At 36.7% G+C, this 19,837-nt stretch overlaps 1 protein-coding gene across 1 annotated transcript in view; it reads right to left on the reverse strand.

The window, feature by feature from the left end:
• The window catches only part of LOC131165500 (methionine--tRNA ligase, cytoplasmic), a 40,559-nt gene extending 22,492 nt beyond the window's left edge, over nt 1–18,067 (reverse strand). The window contains exons 1-6 of the mRNA XM_058123379.1: nt 17,766–18,067; nt 17,105–17,206; nt 16,606–16,776; nt 4,491–4,556; nt 4,270–4,335; nt 4,022–4,138 (exon numbers count right to left, since the gene is read on the reverse strand). Coding sequence (XP_057979362.1) covers nt 4,022–4,138; nt 4,270–4,335; nt 4,491–4,556; nt 16,606–16,776; nt 17,105–17,206; nt 17,766–17,843 — 600 coding nt within the window. The 5' untranslated portion in view covers nt 17,844–18,067. The remainder of the gene's footprint in view (nt 1–4,021; nt 4,139–4,269; nt 4,336–4,490; nt 4,557–16,605; nt 16,777–17,104; nt 17,207–17,765) is intronic.
• Between the last annotated feature and the right edge of the window lie 1,770 nt (nt 18,068–19,837).

The raw sequence follows: 19,837 nt of genomic DNA on the forward strand, positions 1-19,837 counted from the left end.
CAGGTTTGAGCATAATTTATTTTTTTTGCTTGTCAGCTATATTTTTAATTGATTCATGTGACAATGAGAAGGATATGAATGCATCCTTCGATGGACTCCCTAAATGAGCACACCAGTTCATTGCTAGGGTTTCTTGAGGTGAGACTATCCTTATTGCCTAATCTTCAGGGGAGTCAATAATAAATGGCAAGGTATGGCCAAAAGTGTGAATGATTCTATTGATGATCATACATGCATCATCAAGTGTTGGGGGCGCCAATACCTGCTCCACACTTAAATGTGCATCTGAACCTAACCTAATTAGGCAGACCAAATCCTACTAGTTGTGTGGCCTAGGTTTCATTTAGGCTTTCATAAGTGGTAGTTAATTAAGTGACCTAACCACAGCTAGGTTAAATAAAAGGTAGTAGCAAGGAATAGGAAACCATAATCCCACACATATTTGTCCTGCCTTGAGCATCAGATCTCCATACTGCATGTGATAACACAACAATCTAAGTATTTTCTTGTAAAAATTGTGTAATGTTTGAGGATAATTCTGAAGGACAAACCGTACAAAATATTTTCTAGTCTAGTATTTTAAAATCTAAGCTCCAAATGGCAACACAACACCTTCTCATCAATAAATGTCTAAAGGGGTCCACTATCGCAAGCACACTTCTTTCTTTCAATGGAGCATCAAGAAACATGTTATGTTTTAGAGTTATAAGACAGAGCATCCTTAAAAGGGAAAAATGGGTGGAAATAGACCTTGCTCACTGTGAAGTACAACAAGAAGTTAGACCATGGGTAGACCTTGTTGGAGACAAATTCAGAAGGATTGGACCAAGGGATTGTTGAGTCCTAAACCCAAATAAACTTAGTTTAATTAGAGTTTTAATTTGGCCATAGACTTATGTGTTCTGGGATTTGTTTGATATCTTGTATTAGGTGTTTATTAGTATTTTTTTTCTTTTCGATCAGCAGAGAAAAGATCCTTTAAAGGGCATCTAGGGGATGCTGCCCAAGTACAAACAAACAATGCAAGGTGTCAAAAAAATCAAGAATTACAAGATAGTCAACCAAAAATAAATCACTGTGCCATCTGGTCACAATAGAAATCCAGTCTTGGGTAATATGTATGGGGGTGGCCAATCCTTCAAAAGCTCTCTCTTTTAATTTCCCTCCACACAAACCAAAAAATGACAAGCGGTATGAGGAACAAAGCTTCCTCCCTCTCCTTGCCAGAATGGATAACATTCCAGGCCCTTAGCTCTTCTTTAACTGTTTTGGCAATAATCCACTGCTGCCTGATCAAAGAAGTGGCCAAGTCCCAAAAGATTCTGGCCTAAGAGTGGCATGTAAGGATGTGATCAATAGACTTAGCACTTTCCAAACACAAGAAACGCCTGTTAACAAGAGGCAGTTCCTTTTCTACACATTATCCACAGTTAGAATTTTCCCTAGAGCTGCCTCCCGCACAAAGAAAGCAACTTTTGTGGGCGCTATAGTTGTGTAGATTTGCTTCAAGGGAAAATTCCCACAAGTTTCTGTTGGAGAAATGAGCTTCCTATAATATGGTTTGACCATAAATCTATTGTTCTGATCCAAAATTTGTATGGATCATTAATAGTATTCCACACTTGGATTTTATACAAGCTACCATAAAAATATGTAAGTCGGTCAACTTCCCAATCATAAGCATTTCTAATCAAGGGAATGTTCCAAAAAATCTATTTTTTAGAAATTTGAATATGATTCCTGATAAGGGCATCCATGTTACTAGCCAAACAGAAAATGGAAGGGAATTTAATGCTAAAGAGAGAATGGCTGCACCAGATATCATACTAAAACAGAATATTATCCCCATTTCCCACTTGGAAGCTAATGAAGGAGAAAAAAGCATCCCAGACTTTCCTGATGGATTTCCAAACTCCAACATCATGCATTCCTTTCCCACCTTTAGCGGCCCAACCATTATGCCGAATAGTGAATACCATATTTTGAAGCAATGATTCCCCTCCAAATCTGACCTTCTCCTTCATTGATCCCGTACGCCATTTGCCGTGGAAGGATTTGTTGAAATTAGAGAGAGATTTGATTCCTAATCATCCATATCTGACAGGTTGTTTTACGCCACACCTACCCCCCCCCCCCCACCCCCAATTTGACAATATGATACTTAAATTCCTCCCCAGAATCCCCCCAAAGGAATCCTTTTTGAATTCCCTCCAACCCTCTAGCAAATGAGAAAGGGATGAGGAAGAGTGACATAAAAAACCAGGAGATTTGTTAATGAGGGGTAAGCCTCCCGCCTTTAGACAAGTAATCCTCTCCCAGTTGACCAATTTCCTCTCAAATCTTTCCATGATGGAATCCTAAACTCCTTTGTATTTGAATTTAGCACCAAGAGGGGGGATCAAGGTAGGAAGTTGGAAAAGCCCCCAGCTTGCACCCCAAAAGGCCCACTAGGAAAGGCCTGTCAACAGTGTCTCCAACTGGAACGAGTTCACTTTTTCTCAAATTCACTTTTTAAATTAGCCTTTCTAGTATATAGGGTGTGAAAGCCATGTAGATTAGTTTTAATGAATTTGAATTGAGAAAGTGATAGTGTGTGTTTCCCTCAATTATATCTCCTTCTTCCTCCTCTACTCTTCTTCCTTCTTCATCTTCCCCTTCACTCTCTACATCACAATGATTACATAGCCATAGGCTTCCACAAGACTTGGTACTGCCACCTAAAACTCTTGCTAGGGGGACAGATATTGTACTACTTTATAACGACAAATTGGACTTCCAAAGTAGACCAAATAATAAATACATCAAAATTTTCCATGTTGAATGTACCAAAAAACTCACATAAATCTAAATCCAACCATCACCAACCTGTCCTTTTCTTCTTTTTCCTTCCCTGCCCGCTTGAGGCAAGACGACGAGTATGTCAAACGAAACAAGGGCAAGGAAGAACAAGCTAAAACAGGGTACTAGGTAGCATGTTAAATCAAATATTCTCAAAAAGATAGAACTAGACTAATTAAATCTATGACAATGAAAACGGATGGTAGTGCCATCTAAGGTCTATACTAGGAGCACTAGAAAAACATTTTTCTAATTTGTGCCAAAAAGAAACACAAGTACAGTTACCAAATTGATATACCATAGTAAGATTGCAGAATGAATGACCAGATACCAACAAACTCATGCTAATCTATATCCATGCCATGCAACCCATTCTACCCCTACCCCCTCTTTTCTCCCCTTCTCTTTTTCCTTACCCATCCATTTGGGTTATGATGCTAGAAAAAAAAAAGAGGCAATGAAGAGATGCTAAAATAGTGTATTGGTTGGGAAATCACATTAGATACTCTTTGCAAGGGTTGAATTGGACTGATTCTATGATTAGAAAGACGACATTTCCCCTTTTCATACAGAGACATAATATCTTACTTAGAAGGATGAGTTTGACAGAAATACTGTATTGAAGGCGATATCTAATGTACACAACAACAACAACAAACCAGGCCTTAAATTCCAATAGGTGAGATCGGCTATATCAATCCTTTTTCTGCCAATGCACACAATCATGGACAATTTCCTCTGACAATTTAAGGGCTATTAAATCCTTACTTACAACCCCTACCTCTTCTACTGCTGCTGGCAGTAACTAACTCACTTCTCCTAACTTGTTCACTATTCGGCCTAGCATGAGCAAAGAACTGTAATCTCCAGTAAATGAAGAGAAAGAAGGAAATTTCTAGTAGTAAACATCAACTTCTTCATTCATTTCTAAAATCTCAAGAAAAGAACTATAATCTACTTCCCTATGGGAAAAATGCAAAGCCTACTTCATGCATATTTTAGATTTTACCCATGAATGCGCATGCAAAAATTCTCCATTTGTTTAAAAAAGATAGTTAAAGGCTTGTCTAGATAATTTTCTGTAAGAAGGACAAGCAAATCAACAAGTAATCTCAATAGCTATTTCAAAAGATGAAAGTAAATGCAATTAGTATGACCCCACAAAAGATTAATGGAGGATTACTGCAGTAGTGCTCTTATTTGATTTCTGGTCAGCTTCTAAATTATTGGCATTTTTAGCCCCTTGCACAATCTTCGTCGCATTTGAATCAGCTTCCATCTTGGCCACAATTTTTGATACCTGCAACGTCAAGAAAATTCATCTCCTTATATGCTTTCCATATAGTTGAATGATCTTAACTAAACAAGGCAGCACCAAAGGAGTCATGCAGCACTTTCCCAGCAAAGTGCAGTACGGAAAAAATTACTCACTGGAGGCTCAAACCCAGGCTTTTCTACCGAAATCCTTGCAAATAATTCAGGAATATCCTTGGTGTTCTGCACAAATGAATTACAGTTTAATTCTTCCACTTTTTTGAATGCCCATGCACCACTGCAGGATTACTTATGAAAACCAAATAGCGATAATGCTATACCATAAATGTGAAAGAAAACACAAAGAAGATGGAAAACTAACACACAAAATGCACAACCTGGATATAATCCATCCATCTCATTACATGAGGCAACTTCTGCCACTCCGAACTGGAAAAACCAATCTGGAAATAAAAAACCAATTCATAAGTAATTTGAAGGTCAAATTACATTGCTAAGGCATGAAACAATAACTACAGAGTGTAAAAGCAGACAACTTTTTTGTTTAGAATATTTAATCCTTCAAAAGGTAATCTAGTAAAAAAAAACATAAACACAAGCAAAAAAATAACCATAATGTATTTTTGTTCTAAATTATACAATATTGAGCAAACCAAGCAAAACATTAACTCAAACTATAAGAGCAATGTTAGGATTCCCAAATTGATTGGGATTTCTTTTTTCTTTTTTTTTGGATAACAAAAGAAGATATCATTAAAGGAAGAATTTAGAAGAGGGAGAATGAGAAATCTCCCGAGACAAACTGAGACTCTCCAAAACTAAACAAAAAACAGCAAAACATAAAAACTGCCCAAGAAAAAATCATTCAGTCAACATGTTCCTCCAATCTCTTTGCAGCTCCTTCAAACTTGCCTCTTTAAAAATTTCATAACTGACACACCACGAAGAGGCCAAATCTTTTATTTTTCCCAAACCAACATCTGATTTAATTTTTTTCCCAGAAAATATCCGAGTATTACGTTCCATCTATATACCCCATAATACTGAGAAAAAGCCACACTTCCATAAAGTTGCCCTCTCCTTTCTTCTGCCAAAACCTGCAAAGGATATTGCTAAAAGGTCTTCCACTAAGGGAGGACTAACCAACTTTCTCCCATAACGCCAAAAAGCATATTCCAAATACTCCAAGCAAATCCACATTGCAAAAGAAGGTGACAAGTTGTCTGACTTGTCTCAAAGTTCTTGTAGTAAAGCACACATACATCGGGAGATAAAGAGCCTTCATAGGTCTCCTAATTTGCAACAAGTTATTGGTATTTATCTTATGAAGCACAACCAACCAAGTGAAAGCCTTTATTTTAGGGAGAACTTAGCCTTCCAAATAGTGGAGTATAGCGAGAAAGAAGAGTTAGAACAAACCAAAAGTTCAAAAAAGGATTTGCAAGAAAACACACCTGATTGGACCAAAGACCAAGAACGAACATCCCTCCCCGAAGACAGATTACTCCCGCTCAATAAAGATAACAAAAATGACAATTCCACCATCTCCCTATTGTTCAGAGGTCTCCTAAAATGAAGATTCCAGGAAACCAAAGGACTACTCAATTCGCCAACAAAGAAAGAAAAGACTTTCTTTTGTTCGGAACTAAGACGAAAGAGATGAGAGAAAGAAGTACAAAATAGTGCATTTCCCAGCCAAGGGTCTCTCCAAAAACGAATATGAGAACCCCTCCCCACCTCAAGTTTAGTGTGAGGGATGAAAGAAGGGTAAATCTGAGAAATGGATTCCCACGGACTCCCCAAAAAGCATCTTAAATTAGCATTGGTATCCCACCCATTCTCATCCAACCCAAACTCACTTCTTACTACTTTATGCCACAAGGACAATCCTTCTAGAGGGAAACGCCATAGCCATTTAGCTAGAAGAGTGGTCTTTTTAGACACCAACTTGCCAAGACCCTTTAGCAGAGTCCCAGATGGAAGATAGGCTAAAGGTTGAACTTGACAACATGTTTAAGTCTCAATTTGAAGAGATCTAGGGATCGCTCTCTAAACTACTCATTGCATCTTCCCATAAAGAGATTGAAGTTGATGTCCCTACATCAGCTAATTGTAGGGAGCAGTCGTACATGTGTGAAGGAGGCTACCAAGGAGAGCGTGACCATGGTCCTTTTCGTATAAAGGTGAAATTTCCTCAATGGGACAGTAAAGACCCTATCGGTTGGGTTTCTAGGGCTGAAAAATACTTTCACTTTCACCGCACTCCAAAAATATCTTCTATTATTCTGGATGGCGATGCTATTCAATGGTATGATTGGTTTGAAGCTCATTGTGGAATGCATTCATGGGTAGAATTTGTTTCCGAATTACTCGTCCGATTTGGGCCCACTGGATCTAAGAATATCAATGGAGATCTTGCTAAAATATGCCAAACTAGCATTGTCTTGGAGTGACAGACATGATTTGGGCAACTATCAAACAAGACTAAAGATTGGAATGAAAACCAACTCGTGCGTACTTTTATTGAAGGTCTCCTACTTGACATCCAACATGAAGTCAAAGTGCACCGGCCACAGACTATGACCGCTGCAATTTCCTTTACCCGGTTAGAAGAACAGAAGTTAGGAGAAGAACGACGTCACTCCAGCAAGACCATTAGCAAGCAGAATGCTAGAACCACTATCACACCACCTACACCTCAAAATCCTCCTGAGTCCTGATTACGTGTCAAAGTTGCATAATTAAGTATTTAAATGCATTAATTAAGTGTTACAGTTTTAATTAAATACTTAATTATTTCCAGTATTTTAATCATTGAGCTTATTCGATAATATTAAGGTAATTATCTTATTTTTGCCGTAAACTTACGAATATTTATGTTTAATTATTGCAGGATAATTTTTAGAAGCCATGTGCATGAAGCCATGCACGTGAGTAGGAAGCATGCAACATGAGTGAAGAAACTGGGCCACACATGAATGATATAAAGGCCCATGCATGCAAGTGGCCGTGCCATGCACTCACATGAAGAGAGGTCATGTACGTGAGCCGTGTGCGTGAGAGGAATTAAAAGGAAGCTGAAGCATTTCATGTGAGCCGGAAATTGAAAAGAGAATGAAGCAGGCCGTGAGCATAGGAGCTGGAAGCCGTGCCAAGAATGCACAAGAGCTGGGTCGTGTAATTAAAATTGGAAGGAGGCCTACGTGACAAGGGCCATGCAAGTCGATCCAGAGGAAGCACACGCTGGCAAGCTGCGCTGGGGGGAACATAGGCTGGCCATAGGGGGGTTTTAAGGAAAAAGGGTTGCTTTTGTAGGCTTTTCGAGGGCATTTATTGTAAAGAAGGCTAGGGGTTTTTAGGGTAGGCCTTTGTAGGGTTTTGGGAGCTTTTTCTTTTGGGGGCTTTCCTAGGGTCTCACGCCACACAGGAAACAGAGGAGTGTGCGCAAACCTCTCTTCCTCACACCCTACGGCCTCTCATCTCTCTCTCTCTCTCTCTCTCTCTTTGAATTTTATATTGTTAGAATTATTTCCATGGTTAAGTTTTTAGTCATTTTTATTTAAAGTTAAAGTTGGGATTGAATATTTGTTTAAGTTAGTGTGTTTAGTTTAATTTATTGTTGAAGAACCTTTTATTAGATTAATTTTTGTTTAATCTCTCTCTCTCTCTCTCTATGTTATTTTAATAATTGTTGGAGTATTATTAAATTCAGTTTGTCCTTTTTTATTTAATGTAATTGTTGGAATGAGTTCTTGTTTGGGTTATTTTCATTATTAAAGTTAGTTTGTTCTTTTTTTATTTAAAGTTATTGTTGGAGTTAATATTTGTTTGAGCATTTTTATTATTGAAGTTTAGCTTGCTTTTATTTAAAGTTTATGCTCAAATTAAATGTTCGTTTAAATTGTTTAGTGTGTTAAGCTTATTTTATTGTTGAGGAAATTTTTATTTAGGTTAATTTTTGTTTTAGTTTTCTCACTCTCTCTCTCTCTCTTGTTCTCTCGTCTCTTTAATTAATTAGCTAGCTTAAATTTCAATGTCATTTTAATATTTAATGGAACTTATTATTGTTGGTTTAATTTTCATGTGCGCTCATTTTATGTGGATTTAAATTGTTAAGCACTAGGTTGAGTTCATTTTTGTTTAAAAACCCTGTTTAAGTGTAGTTCATTTGCTTGTTTAATTTCGTACTGTTCATTTTATGTTTTTATTTTAGGTTTCATTTTGCTTTAATTTCGCAACAAACTTTCAAAAACCCCAAGATTTCGAATCTGAACTATGTTCACTAAAATTGTTTTCTTATTTTCTTCTTTTTGTTTTACGCGAGTTTGAAACCGATTTGCATTTCCTGAGGAAACGATATGGTCTTTTGGGCTAATTATTACACGACAGAACTTTTATACTTGGGATAGCCTTTGCACTGCTCATTTTTAGAGTAAGTCAAGTTTTTGGCGCCTTGCCGGGAAATCGTGAGATTCAGTTTCAAACTAGTGTTTTTCCCTTTATTTTGATTTTTCTCATAATCTAAAAATAATAATAATAATATTTTTTTTAAAAAAAAGGAAAAAAAAATTCATGGAGTAGCTTTACCTCTGTTGCATTTTTTTATGTTTTCTACTGTGTTGGTGAATGACTGTTGTTTGGATTGATGTTTGATGCCTTGGGTCAGAGACATTTCAAATAGACTATACAAAATTTCACTAAGCACCAGTTGTGACACACACAGCACAGAGTCTAATAGTTCTCCTGTTTCTTTTGCAAGTGAGGATTCTGAACTTGATTTATACAATTTTTTTGTGGAAGAGATTTTTGAAGAAACTATGACTGCACTTGCACCACGCACTCTTAAAGACTTTTTGCAGCCTACACGCACCACTACACCATCTTGCGACTTGCATTGCTTTGCCTAATGATGCACCGATTTTTACAATTAAGCATGGAATGTTGTCAAGGATACCTCAGTTCCACGGGATGGATTCTGAGAGTCCTTATTAGCACTTGAAAGACTTTGAGTTGGCCTGTACTACTTTCGTTACTAGAGCAGGAACTGATGAATATATTAAATTTTGCTTATTTCCTTTCTCTTTGAAGGATAAAGCGAAAATTTGGTTTAATTCTTTGAGGCCTAACTCTATTTCTAGTTGGACTGATATACAGCGTGAGTTCTTACATAAATTTTTTCCTTTTCAGAGAACCCAATTCCTGCAAGAGCAAATCAAACAGTTTATGCAAAAAGGTGATGAGATTTTCCAGGCTTGTTGGGAAAGGTTCAAGGAGCTAATAAATATCTGTCCATATCATGGGTTTGAGTCTTGGAGGCTAGTTAACTATTTTTATACAGCTCTCACTCCTAAATGCAAGTAGTTTGTTCAAACTATGTGCAATGGAGAATTCTTCAGCAAGGAACCAGATCAGGCACTGTCATTTTTTGATTACCTAGCTGAAAATGTCCAACAATGGAATACAAGATCTTATTGGGCACCAATGGCAGTACAACCTCTCAAAGCAATTGGTGGTGGAGGTAAATATGATGTCAAAGAGGAAACCGATGTTCAGGCTCGTATTGCTGCTTTGACTGGGAGGGTAGAAGTTATGGAGTTAGAGAAGGTGAAAGCTGCGAAATCGGTGGAGGTATGTTCTCTTTGTGCTGATTCTAGCCATAAGACTTAGGATTGTCCAATTATGCCTGTTTTACAAAAGAGTAGGTCTGATCAGGTGCAATTAGCGAATTGGGTTAACAAAGCACTAAATCAGCCTTTCTTGAACACTTATAATCCGGGATGGAGGAGTCATCTGAATTTCTCATGGAGGAATGATCAGCCTGGTCAATCTTCTTCATAGTTTCAGCAACCTCCTCAGTCTTATGCACCACCTTCGCAGTCGACATACCATCCAGTTGCTCCTCAGCATTAGTATCAGCAACATCCGATCTCTCAGCACTATTCACCTCCAGGATTTCAATCCAATGTAGCACCCGCTCCACCGAAGAGATCTTTTGATGATAGCACGGCACAGATGGCCAATGCTCTTCAACAATTCATACAGATTCAGGTCACAACTAACAATCAGAGCACTCAGGCCATAAATGAACTGCGGGGCACCATTAATAAGATGGGCATGACATTGAGTACCCTAGAGAAAGGGAAATTTCCAGCACAGCCTCAGTCTAATCCTCAAGTATACCAGCAACAGGTACATAATGTCTCAGAGGATTCTATTGAAACGGCAAAGGCCATTATTACTTTGAGAAGTGGAAAAGAAGTTCCTCGAACGGAGAGACAAACAATTGTCCCAACACCTGAAGTTGCAACTGAGACAGATGAAGCCAAAGAAAAATCAGAGGAAGCAAGCTTAGAATTGAAGAAGTCAATCAATACGGAGGTCGAGACTAGTAAGGAGTACTGACCTGTGGTACCCTATGCTCAGAGGTTGACAGCTGGCCAGAAGAACAAATACTACACTGAAATTCAAGAAATCTTCAAGCAAGTGAAGATTAATATTACGCTTTTGGATGCCATACAACAGGTTCCTTTATATGCAAAATTTTTGAAGTACTTGTGCACAGTGAAGAGGAAACTAAATGTAAAGAAGAAAGCTTTCTTGACAGAGCAAGTCAGCGCATTTATATTGAGTGAAATTCCTCAGAAGCTCAGAGATCCTAATTCTCCCGCCATTTCCATCATGATAGGTGAATCTCGCATTGGGAGAGCTCTACTTGATTTGGGGAGTAGTGTGAACTTGCTACCATCCTCGATATATGAGTAGTTGGGGTTAGGTGAGCTGAAGAAGACCTCCATGATGCTACAGTTGGCTGACGGATCAGTCAAAGTTCCACGAGGTGTTATTGAAGATGTGTTGGTTCAAGTGGACAAATTTTATTATCCAGTGTGGACTTTGTAGTTTTGGATATGCAGCAATTTGTTTCCACCATTTACTAGGCGTCTATCATTCTTGGTCGTCCGTTTCAATGCGTCGATCAATTGTCAGAGTGAAGTACTGAAGCTCACATTTGGGAAAATGACATTGGAGATGAATGTGTTTAATGCCTGCAAGATGCCAAGTCGTTGTGATGACTCAGAGGTACATGCAGTTGATGTGATAGATGATTTTGATATTTCAGAGTTGTTATCGGTACTTGATTCTGATAGTGCATTTGAGAATGACTCTTCTGAGCAGCCTGATGTTTTTGATGAGATAATTCCTTTGTCTAGAGAGTTGACAGAATCAGAGGGGCAGTTCACAAAGATAGATGGTCCCCCTCAGTTGTTAGATGCAGGTTACACGGGTAGTTGGCATAAGCCAACTTTTGAAGCTTTTGACTTACCGGAAGTCATGAAGTCAACGAAAGAAGAAGTCCCTGCACTTGAGTTGAAGCCACTACTTGAGGACTTAAAGTATGTTTTTCAAGGCCCAACTGAGGACGCATTCCCAGTGGTAATTTCTTCTCATCTTACTTTGAAGTAGGAAACAGAGTTATTGCAGGTACTGAGACAGCATCGAGGAGCAATAGGCTGGACTATTGCAGACATCAAGGGCATTGACGCTTCAATCTGTAACCACAACATTTTTCTAGAAAGAGATGCGAGACCAGTTCGTGATGCGCAGCGTAGATTAAATCCCACCATGAAGGAGGTGGTGAAGAAAGAGGTGCTGAAATTGTTAGCTACAAACACCATTTATCCCATCTCCGACAGCAAGTGAGTAAGCCCGACACAAGTAATTCCAAAAAAATCTGGTTTAACTGTTATTGAAAATGCTAGTGGAGAATTGATCCCATCTAGGAAAGTAACGAGTTGGACTGTTGGAGAATGCGTATTGATTACCATAAGCTGAATTCGGTTAGCCAAAAAGATCATTTCCCATTACCTTTCCTGGATCAGATACTCAAGAAAGTAGCTAGTAATGTTTTTTATTGTTTTCTGGATGGTCTTTCTGGATACTATCAAATTGCCGTAGCACCAGAGGATCAAGAGAAGACCACCTTCACTTGTCCCTTTGGTACTTACACTTTTCGTAAAATGTCATTTGGTTTATGCAATGCACCTGCTACTTTCCAGCGCTGTATGATGAGCATTTTTTCTGACATGTTAGATGATATGTGTGAAGTTTTCATGGATGATTTTTCTGTGTTTGGTAAATCTTTTGATGTCTGTTTGAAAAATTTAACAGCTGTTTTGAAAAGATGTGAAGAGAAGAATCTATTGTTGAATTGGGAAAAATTTTTGTTTATGGTAAGTAGTGGTTTGGTACTTGGTCATCTAGTTTCTGAGCGCGATATAGAGGTCGATAGAGCCAAGGTAGAGCTGATTTCTCAGTTACCTATCCCTAAGACAGTGAGGGATATCCGTTCTTTCCTTGGCCATGCTGGCTTCTATAGGCGTTTCATTCAAGGCTTCAATAGTATTTCTAAACAATTGTGTGCTTTATTGCAAAATGATACTAATTTCTTGTGGACTGATGAATGCCAACAGGCTTTTGAGACCCTGAAGAAACACTTGACAGTTGCACCCATTATGCAACTTCCTCGATGGAACTTGCCTTTTGAAATTATGACTAATGTTAGTGATTTCGCTCTTGGTGCCGTTCTTGGTCAAAGAGTCAATCCTTCTATTATTTATTATGCAAGTCATACTTTAAATGATGCTCAGAAGAACTATACTACCACCGAGAAGGAGTTGTTAGCTGTAGTGTTTGTTTTAGATAAATTTCGTTCTTATGTTATTGGGTCACCTGTTATTATTTTTACTGACCACTCTACTTTGAAGTACTTGTTAGCAAAGAAGGATGCTAAACCCAGATTGATCCGATGGATTCTCCTTCTTCAAGAGTTTGACATTACCATTCGAAACAAAAAGGGAGTAGAAGATGTTGTAGCTAATCATCTTCCTCGTTTGCAGCTACCTGATGTATCTTTATCTCTTCCTCCCTTAAATGATGATTTTCCTTATGAGCATCTTTTTGCAATGTCACACGCTCCTTGGTTTGCAGATAGTGCGAATTACCTTGTCATCGACCGAATGCCAAAGCATTGGGCAACTCAAGACAAGCGTAAGTTTCTTGCAGACGTACGACACTATTATTTCGACAATACTTATCTGTTTAAATATTGTTCTAATCAGTTGGTGCGTTGATGTGTGCCTAATGATGAGTTTACCTCTGTGATGCCTTTTTGTCATAATGGAGAGTGTGGCGGCCACTTTGCCGCAAAGAAAACTGTTTCAAAAATTTCGCAAAGTGGACTCTATTGGCCTACCATGTTTAAAGATGTTGAATATTTTTGTAAGACCTGTGAGTCCTGTCAGAAGCTTGGAAAAATTACAACAAAGAATGAAATGCCTCTTTCCCCTATTTTAACTCTAGAAATTTTTTATTATTGGGGAATTGATTTTATGGGACCCTTCCCGAACTCCTTTGGGAATTCCTACATTTTAGTTGTTGTAAACTATGTGTCAAAATGGGTGGAAGTCATACCTTGTTGGATAAATGATCATAGGGTTGTCATCCGATTTCTTAAAGACTTGTTTGCACATTTTGGCATGCCCAAGGCGATCATTAGTGATGGAGGGTTGCATTTTTGCAATAAACCTTTTGAAAAACTCATGCAAAAATATGGAGTGACCCACAAGGCCTCTACTCCATATCACCCTCAGACTAATGGTTAAGCTGAGTTGGCCAATAGAGAGATCAAGATCATACTTGAGAAGACGGTCTGTCTTAATCGAAAGGATTGGTCAGAAAAATTGGTTGATGCACTCTGGGCCTATAGAACTGCATTCAAGACTAATTTAGGGATGTCTCCCCACAGGTTAGTTTATGGTAAGGCTTTTCATTTACCGGTTGAAATTCAACATCGTACTTTATGGGCTATAAAACAAATTAACTATTCACTTGATGATGCGAAAGGTTTAAGAAAGTTGCAAATTTGTGAGCTTGAAGAATCCAGGATAGAAGCCTATGACAATGCCCACTTAGCGAAAGAGCGGATGAAGTTGCTGCATGACAAGAAAATCAAAGACAAACAATTTGTCCCTAAAGTCCCGATGGAGTGGCCCGTACATCATTAAACAGGTTCATTACCATGGTGCGGTAGACATTGTAGATCCAAAGAATGGTAATAGCTTCACAGTCAATGGACAACATCTCAAGCCATTTATGACTTCATTCGATCCACATGAAAAGGTCTTGCTTCTGCAAGACCCCAGGGGAGTCTTCAGACCTTTCTCTTTTGTTGTCTTTTTCTTTTCGTTTTATTTATTCTTATTTGCATCTTTATTTTTTCTTTTTATATTGCATTTGTTGGTGTGATTTTCTATTGTTTTCCTGTGGTTTGTTTCTCTCGTGCACATTTTTTCCATTTCCCTTATGCTTTCACATTAAGGACAATATTTCTATTTAGTGGGGGGAGGGGGAGAGAGAAAATTTGCATGTGCAATTATGTGCTGTCATCTGATGAGTTTTAATGTGACATTAGCATATTATGTTTGCATGTGTTAGGCAGTTTGGTCCTCCTTGGGAAAGTATTGTATTGAGCTCAGAGCATGCTGAATTCCTTATTTGTGAACATTACATGCCAAATTTTTTTTTTAATATAATATCTTTTTAAACATAAAATATTTAAATTTTAATCAAAAAATTAATATAATTATCATTTAAATTTTTAATTATAAAATTATTGATATTTTTATTTAAAATATATTTAAAAATAACTATATATTATTTTACTATGTATTATGACATATTAATTATTATAATTCAATTATGGATTGAATAATAACTATTTATTAATTTAAATTAACATTAAATATACATTAATAACAAGATTATTGTTAATTAAAAATAATAATTTTATATTATTTTTTAATATAAAATATTAAAATTTTAATTATAAATAATTAAAATAATTATTAATGAAATTGTTAATTAAAAAATATTAATATTTGTAATTGGAAATATGTTCAAAAATAATCATATAATACCCTATAATAAAAGTAAGTATTCAAATACCACTTATTTTAAACACAACAAAACACCACTTATAACTTTCAACACTTTTCTAATTCAACATTTATTATTAGCACTCATTAAATTCAACACTTTTTTTCTAAAAAGTACTTCCATATAGGTGGTTCCAAATGATCCCTAAGGACTTTAGGTGACTCTAAACTAGTTATGAAGTTTGTCGTGAATAGCCAGAGAGGGACTCTTAAAGGCAAATGTTGTGGTAATGTCACTACAATTTCAAGCCATCGTATGGAGAAACTCCTTAGAAAGGAGTGACATGGTTGCCTAGTACAACTTCAACAACAACGGAGTTACAACATCAATCTGACCAGGATGAAGGGCTAGACTCTTATTTCAGAATTTTCTGACCCATTTGCAAAGCCACAAGGATTGCCACCTTAGCAAACGCATGATCACTGCATTCCTCTATTGCCAGAATATTTAGGTCATTTGTGTCCTATACTCACCACTCTTCGGAATACTGTGGGCATGTTGTTTCCCAAGAAGGTGTTCCCTTCTAAAATACAAGTGATATCAAACTAAACTACTCCACAAACAATAAAAATGTTGCAAGGATTTTGGGGTTGACTATTACTACCACAAGTTTGTCAAGCATTATGGAACAATTAGTGCTCCATTGACCGCTCTACTGAAAAAGGATGCGTTCAAATGGAGTAAGGAAGTTGAACAAGCCTTTGTCAAGCTTAAACACGCAATTTCCACCAAACCAGTTCTTGCCTTGCCAGATTTCAACATCATGTTCATCATTGAGTCTAATGCATCCGAAGTTGGCATTGGTGCAATTTTAATGCAAAACAGATGCCCTATTGCTTTTACTAGTAAGGCTTTTCTCCATCCCACATCAGCATGACTAACAAAGAGATGCTAGCCATTGTGCATGCGGCTGCAAAGTGGAGAGACTCAGTGTTTATTGCTGCTCAGTCTTGAGGACAAGGCTGATTTGAAGGAAGCGAGAACGTTAGGATTCCCAAATCAATTGGGAGTTCTAATTAATGTGTTATGATTCTCAAATCAATTAGGATTCTATTTAATGTTATGATTATTTAATGTTTATTAAGATTCCCAAAACAATTAGGATTCAAGGGGGCATTTTACATTACTAATAGGAGTAAGTTTCTCTACCCTATATATACATGTGTAACTCCTATGGGGATTTCCCATTCAATCAATAAAGTAATAACATAATTCATAGCCTTTGGCTAATTAGGAGGCAAATCCCCTCGAAGTGATCAAACCCTATTTCTCTTACTATTTTCCCTTTCTTTAAATTTTCCCAATTTCTCCACTATAAAACCCTAGGATCTTATCAAACGAGTTACTCAGTATACAAACACATTGTGCAAACAGAGAAACTGATTATAATGAAAAAGATGAATATTGCATCTTAAAAAGGAAACGTAATTCAAAAAAGCAAAAAAGCAATTGAATTTAAATTACAAAAATTATTAGCAATAAATGATGAAAAACGCATACCACAAAAGAGTGTAGTACTGAAAAGGCAACAACATCAGCTTCCAAGGGCTTCAACCCATTGCCTTGAAGAACAGACTTTTGTGCCAAGTCTTCATTTAAATTGTTGAGGACGCCAAAGCATGCTTGAGAGTCAACAGGAAAATTCTCTGCAAACTCTATCCACCTGATCACCTAAACAAAAAAACAGGAGTGAAAATTAAATTTCTTTTCAAGACCAAGACAGACCAACAGAAATAAAAACAAGCCAATGTGACATGCAGCCATTTCCATGAGATCTTGTCTTATGGATTTTCGGCTTAAAAACTTGGCAAGTGACTTCCATAAATAATTCATCTAATGCCCCAAACAACCAACACAATCACGAATATATCACCTAAATACTCAACAACCAATACAACACTGACTTCATTAACATTCTGCCACAAAGTAAACTACATATGGAAGGGTGCACCTCGAGTTTGGCCTGAAGCATAACCGCAATAAGCCAACTTAATTGTACCTCATCATTGATTTTGAGGGAATCTACATTCCTCGATGACTTCAAAATGTTACAGCACAAGCTCTTAAGATCAATTTCCTCAATGTTGCCCAGGAAGATTTCCTGCACAAAAATCAAATTCAGGATTCAGCAACTGAATTGGCATTATGTGGAGATTAACTTGAGAAGCAATGACTTCTGCATTCACAACTAATCGAGAGAAAGACTTCTTAATTCCTAATTGACCTGAGATAAAAGAGGCCACCTCTAAAACCATTCAATGTTGGCAAACTACAGTAGACCATAATCCGTACAGATTATTCTAATGAACAAGATCGAATCGCATTGCCTGCATTCAAAAATGAACTGCAAACAATACATTTCCAGTATATCTATCTACTATTTATCCATGTATGTGCAAAGAAAAAAAGAACACAGATTCCTAAAGAAGCATCCAACAAATGGCCGCAGCCACTAACAATTCAGACCACAAAAACTGAAGAACCAACCCAATTTGTGAAAATTAAAAGTTACGCAAAAAATGAGACAATTATTTATTGATTTAAAGACAAAAGCATTGAAGAAAATAATGACGGCTATAATACGCGCAAAGAGATAATAATTCAAATCCTATAACACTAGCAAGCCCAGTATGTAAGAATCAAAAAGTGATAATGCTTACAGGATCCAGGGAGAGGCGTTTGCAGAGAGAATACACAATGTTTCTCTTCCTGTTCAGAATGATGCTGTTCGTCGCCATTTCTCTTCCACTTGCTTCTGCTACTGCCTCAATCCTCCTCTCTCAGCTGAAACACCGAGAACATTGGTTTAAGGGTTTCCCGTTCCCGGAGTCGGGTTATCCGGATAGAGAACCCGTTAGCATGGTAGGCCATAACAAATGGCCCATCAAAAGGTATAAGATGCCTCCCTCATCTCCTTTCTATAAATCTAAAAGTTAATATGTGACATTTTGTGATGGTTAGGTTCCAAAAAGTTTTTCTTGCAACAACTATTTTTGATGTATTTATATGAATTTTATGGGAGTTTACGACCCAGCACAATATTACCCAATTTATACGCATCATTTAGGATGTCAAATCCATTCGATTTCACTTTCTTTTGATTTTTATCTTTATTTTCTTTTATTTTTCAAAATCATAGTTCAAAAAGTGTAATTCATGCTTTTAATTCAAATACTAAAAATTAAGATTTAGCACAATGTTTGGTTTGGAAAATTGAATTGATAGGAATGGAATCAAATCAATTTTGAATAGAGAGATGAAGAATTCAATTGATAAATTCAAATTCTTTTTCATTTCATCCAAATCCATCCAACTTGTACGTTTTAAACATGTAGCAAGAGTTGTGAATTCATTCATCCTTGTATGTTGTTATCATTGGTGGGACCAAATGAAGTCAAAACAACAGTATCACCGCACTATTATATGTTTCGACTTATATATGATCGGTTCAACATTTTATCAAAATATATTTACTTTCATTATATTATAATTAACTAGTATCTAATCAACAAGTTTAAACACGGTAAAAGTAAACTTGGATCGGCTTAAATTTTTCCATAAGCAACAAGCATAAACATCGTTTTTAAGGCTAGATTGAGAATGGCTTGAGTTTGACACGTGTTAAAATTTTAAGAGACTAACTTGACTTGTTTACAATCCTACATGTCAAACAACCTTGTGAATTACTAATTCAGTTAATTTTCATGTATGGAGCACCCTTCATTTTAATTTAATTTAAATTTTTTATTGAAGTAAGTTATTTTATAAATTTTTTCTTTGTTAAATTGTAATTTTAAAAACTTAAAGTGTAGCATAGGAGTCAACATAGTTGCTAACAAAATTTGCCCGAAACAATTTGGATCAATTATGATTTTGATTACTTGCTAAGAATGAAAACAAAAAAAACAACAACAACTTGGAGGACTCGGAGTGTACTCTAAGGGGCCACTTTGATGCCTAAGTGATGGAATTTTGAAAGATCATATGAGTGCAACAGTATACGAGTGAGTAAGAATAAGATAAGATGTCTTATCTTCCTTAGGGGAACCTTTTTATCAATACTCATAGTGCCTCCTTATTGACTTCATTACTAATGGATCACAAAGGTTATATTTTGGTTATGAATATGTTACTAAGGAGTAAAGATTGATGTGTCAGCCTCATGCTTTAATTAATCGACGTTACTTAATTTCTATTTATCCATTTGTCTTTTAATTTTTTTATTTTATTTTTTTTGTCTTTTAATTTTTTGGTTTTATATAAATTAACGTCGAGTTTAATGTCAAAGTATTTTTTAGGTTATATTAGTTATCCTTTACTCTCGAGTCTTTTTGCATTTTTGGCTTGAGAGTATATTGCAATTATTATATGTTATTGTATTATCACGAAATTCAGATTAAGTCATCATATGGGCATCTTTGGGTCTTATGAGCGGTGTTCGTCGAATAAGCTGATACTTTACCGAAATAGTATCAATTTCTTGTTGTCTTATGAGCAATGCTCATCGTATGAGTATGTACTTTGCTTAGCAGTATCCATCTCTTGTCCTCTTATGAGTGGTGCTCATTAGATAGGTCAATAATTTGTTGAACATTGTCAATTTCTTATTGTCTCATAAGCAGTGTTCATCAGATGAGCATTTTTTTGCCTTATGAGCGGTACTCATCGGATGGACCAATTTTATTATTAAGTAATGTTTATCTTTTGTTATCTCGTGAACGATGCTCATTAG

The sequence above is a fragment of the Malania oleifera genome, chromosome 10, assembly GCF_029873635.1.
Source record: "Malania oleifera isolate guangnan ecotype guangnan chromosome 10, ASM2987363v1, whole genome shotgun sequence".
NCBI classification, from domain to species: Eukaryota; Viridiplantae; Streptophyta; class Magnoliopsida; order Santalales; family Ximeniaceae; genus Malania; species Malania oleifera.